Source organism: Austrofundulus limnaeus, unplaced genomic scaffold, assembly GCF_001266775.1.
Source record: "Austrofundulus limnaeus strain Quisiro unplaced genomic scaffold, Austrofundulus_limnaeus-1.0 Scaffold960, whole genome shotgun sequence".
NCBI classification, from domain to species: Eukaryota; Metazoa; Chordata; class Actinopteri; order Cyprinodontiformes; family Rivulidae; genus Austrofundulus; species Austrofundulus limnaeus.
Genome location: NW_013953362.1, coordinates 93516 through 97636, shown reverse-complemented (window position 1 = coordinate 97636; position 4121 = coordinate 93516). Strand labels below are relative to the sequence as shown.

The 4121-nt window shown below is 38.0% G+C and overlaps 1 protein-coding gene across 1 annotated transcript in view; it reads right to left on the bottom strand.

Annotated features, from left to right (window-relative positions):
• Positions 1–1769: 1769 nt before the first annotated feature.
• The window catches only part of si:ch73-139j3.4 (CD82 antigen), a gene marked incomplete at its 5' end in the record, with an annotated part of 5090 nt that continues 2738 nt past the window's right edge, over positions 1770–4121 (bottom strand). Inside the window, 4 exon segments of the mRNA XM_014029865.1 lie at positions 1770–2124; positions 2255–2338; positions 3184–3375; positions 3455–3550. Coding sequence (XP_013885319.1) covers positions 1882–2124; positions 2255–2338; positions 3184–3375; positions 3455–3550 — 615 coding nt within the window. The 3' untranslated portion in view covers positions 1770–1881.

The window sequence follows — 4121 nt, the reverse complement described above, 5'->3', positions numbered from 1 at the left end:
TTGTTTGTTTGTTTGTTTGTCTCATGAACTGTTGTTTGTTTTTCTTATGAACTGTTGTTTGTTTTTCTTATGAACTGTTGTTTGTTTGTTTGTTTGTTTGTTTGTTTGTTTGTTTTTCTTATGAACTGTTGTTTGTTTGTTTGTTTGTCTCATGAACTGTTGTTTGTTTTTCTTATGAACTGTTGTTTGTTTTTCTTATGAACTGTTGTTTGTTTGTTTGTTTGTTTGTTTGTTTTTCTTATGAACTGTTGTTTGTTTGTTTGTTTGTCTCATGAACTGTTGTTTGTTTTTCTTATGAACTGTTTGTTTTTCTTATGAACTGTTGTTTGTTTGTTTGTTTGTCTCATGAACTGTTGTTTGTTTTTCTTATGAACTGTTTGTTTTTCTTATGAACTGTTTGTTTGTCTCATGAACTGTTGTTTGTTTGTTTGTTTGTTTGTTTGTTTGTTTGTTTGTTTGTCTGTCTCATGAACTGTTGTGTGTTTTCAGACGGAACCAGTCCAGACCTCTGCAGACTGTCCCTCCTCTTCCAGCTCCTCCAGCACCTCCCCACCTGACCTGGACCTCCTGAAGGAGTCCTCTGAGTGTTTTACCTGTTGGCTCCAGCAGGTGGCAGCACTCTGACGGTAACCTGAAACACAACCAGCCGTTCCTATTGGCTGCTTCAGTTTTAGGCCCCGCCCTAAATCATATCTGGGAAGAACAAAAAACACACTCATCTAACGACACTTTAACAAATCTAGAATTAGGACAAAATATTTAAAATCCCTCCCAAATATGAAGAAGTAAATTTTAAAATATAATATTTGTCTCAGATTATTTAATAAAAGATATTTAAATCTGTAAAAACATGTAGAAACAGTTTTAAGAAGAGATTATTCTTAATCCAGTTCAGTTTGTTCTTCAGCATATAAATAATGTCCTCGTTGTAACAAATAAGTGTTGATTTGTAAAATGCTCTGAAAAAAAAACTCAGTTTAATCAGGACTAATCTTTAATTGGTCCTGATGGTTCTGTTTTGTTGTTTATTTCCTGTTTTTGTTGTTAAAAATGTGAATAAGAAAAAGGTTCATGTTTACAGGAGCTGTGCTCTAAAGCTAAGTTACTCATTTTTGGATCTGAGAAAATCAAAGTTTTTATTTATGTTGTTGTTTATTCAGTAAGAAAAGAAGCCCCGCCCCCTTCACCCTCACAGCTTTCCGTAGAAATTCATTTCTCCAACAGCTGTAATTATTCAGTCAGGTCATGTGATGGGATGATTGTGTGTGAAGTAGGCGGGGCTTAAAGCTCCACCTCAGACTCCTGCTGGGTTCTGGTTCTGGAACACTTGCTCTGTGTCTGTGGTCTGGACCTGGTTCTGACCCGACAGAGGCCCAGAAATCAGAGCTGGAGCTCAAACTGAATGATATCAGCACAACTTTTTGTTTGTTTATTAGAACTCGTGGGGTAAAGTCAGTTTTTGCACATTAAAAGTCATGCTGGGATTTATAAATCATGACAAAATAACATTTTATATTTTTATTTTCTCATTTATAAGAATTTATGTTCTGTACTGATAAAAAAATGTCACATTTTAAATAAAGTTCTATATTTATAATCTAAATCTCTGTGTTTTTTACATGTTTACTTTGGGTTGTAGTTTTCAGTCTGAACACCAGGCGGCGCTGTTTAAACTTAATATAAAAAAATAATCCAATAAAAATGAAACGAAAGTGAAAATCAAAATTAAATCTACTGTTTAAAAACTGATTTTTAAAAATGTTTATTGTATTTAAATTAATTTCTTGCTCATTTTATTTTTAAATAAACTGTTTACATAATAAAAAGAAATATTTTTTGTTCCGTCCTCTCAGAACAGTTCTTGTTCGGTCCGGTCTGAAGCTAGTTCTGACCCAGGTACACCTGGTTCTGTGCCAGGTTGTAGGTCTCTTCTGGACTCATGTGTTCAGTCTCGATGAGACCTCCATCAGGATCCATGTAGGCCAGGTTCTGCTCTCCGTAGACACCGTCGGGGGCGGAGCCTGGGTGGGCGTCGTCCTCAGCTACCAGCTGATTGGTTCGTTTAAACGCAACTTTTTCCCCGAACATCTGGAACAGCTTCACCGCGATGGAAGCCAGCGCCACCTGCAGAGAAACGTGACCGGATCAGTCATTTCAGCTCAGCGCCCCCGTGAGGCCGCCGAGGGAACTACAACCAACACATTAAAGTTCAGAATAGAAAACAAAATAAAGACAAAAGTTTAATTTTATTTACCTGCAGTAAAATGAGGCAGACGTCCATCATGATGATTGTCAGGATGTTCTGCCACAACCAATCAATGAGCGTCTGACTGCAGCCCTTACAGCAAACAAACAAACCAATAAACTTAAACAAATAAACAAACAAATTAAACAGACAAAAAACTTAAATAAAAAAAGAAACAGACAAACATTTAAACAAATAAACATACACAAACAAATAAACAAACTAAACAAATAAGTAAATAAATTAAAAAATATATAACAAATGAACAAACTTAAATGACAAATATACACACAAACAGACAAATACACTTAAATATACTTAATAAAACTGACAAATAAACTTAAATAAATAAATATACACATAAACAAATAAACTTAAACATAAACACAAACAAAAAACAAACAAATAAATATACAAATATTAAAAACCATCTTTGTGTGGAGGCTGTACAGTGGTGCAGTGGTTGGAGCTGTCGCCTCACAGTGAGAAAGTCACAGGTTCAACTCCTGGTCTGTTGTTTGATCTCTCTGTGGGTTTTTCTGGTTCATTTCACAGAGAAACACACCTGTTTTGGTTCTTTAGTGGCTCTAAACTGTCCCTCAGTGAGGTTTGTCTCTGTGTCCCTGTGATGGACTGAGACATGTCCATGTGTCCCTCTGATGGACTGAGACATGTCCATGTGTCCCTCTGATGGACTGAGACATGTCCAGGTGTCCCTGTGATGGACTGAGACATGTCCAGGTGTCTCTGTGATGGACTGAGACATGTCCAGGTGTCCCTGTGATGGACTGAGACATGTTCAGGTGGACTGAGACATGTCCAGGTGTCCCTGTGATGGACTGAGACATGTCCAGGTGTTCCTGTCTCTCACACAGTGACAGCTGGACATAGACTCCATGGATGGAGTTGTTTCCTGAAAACAAAGCAGAACTTTTTACCTTCAAAGATTCTTTAGTTTGTCCAAACTGCATCTGGGTGAAGTTGGAGTTGTTTGAACACCACAACGAGCCGAAGCTGGACGAGTTCCTCAAACAGGAACATGGAAGAACATCTGGACTCGTCAGGTTCAGACTCTTTATGAAGGAGTTGTTCAGCCAGTCTTCTGGACCGTTTCTGCCACAGCAGGCAGCCTGAGGGTCAGAGAAGAAAACTAAACCTTTGTTACGTTGACGAGAAGCAGAAACCTGATCAGAGTTCTGACAGACTCACACCACGCTGAACGCTGTCCAACAACCTGTTGACACTGTTGTCCTCTCCGTACTGAAAGATGATCTGGTCCACAGCTTGATCCAGACTCTTCTCAATCTGAACCAAACAAACACTTTCATCCACAGAAACACCTCCAAACACAGCAGGAGAGACAAACTCTGGACCACCAGGAGGACACGGTTTGAAACTTTCATCTCTTTTAATAACAATATGTCTAAATGTTAAACCCTAAATCTAACCTTAAAAATAAATCTTAAATGTTGCAGCTAAACCTTAAAGTTTATATATAAATGCTTTCAGTGTAGAACACAGCCTTTGTCATTAGTAAAGGCTTTTGTTGTCATAATCATGAAAAAGTACTGCTAACGCTGCTAACGCTGCTAATGCTGCTAACTGCAAGTTTGATGTCTTGTAGGGAAGCATCAACATTAGCACAGTTAGCAATGTTAGCTGCATTAGTTGCATTAGCAATGGCAATGTTAACTGTACCAACAGCATTAGAGTTAGCAACATTAGCAGCATCAGCAGCATTAGACTTAGCAATGTTAGCTGCATCAGCAGCATTAGAGTTAGCAACATTAGCAGCATCAGCAGCATTAGACTTAGCAATGTTAGCTGCATCAGCAGCATTAGAGTTAGCAACATTAGCAGCATCAGCAGCATTAGA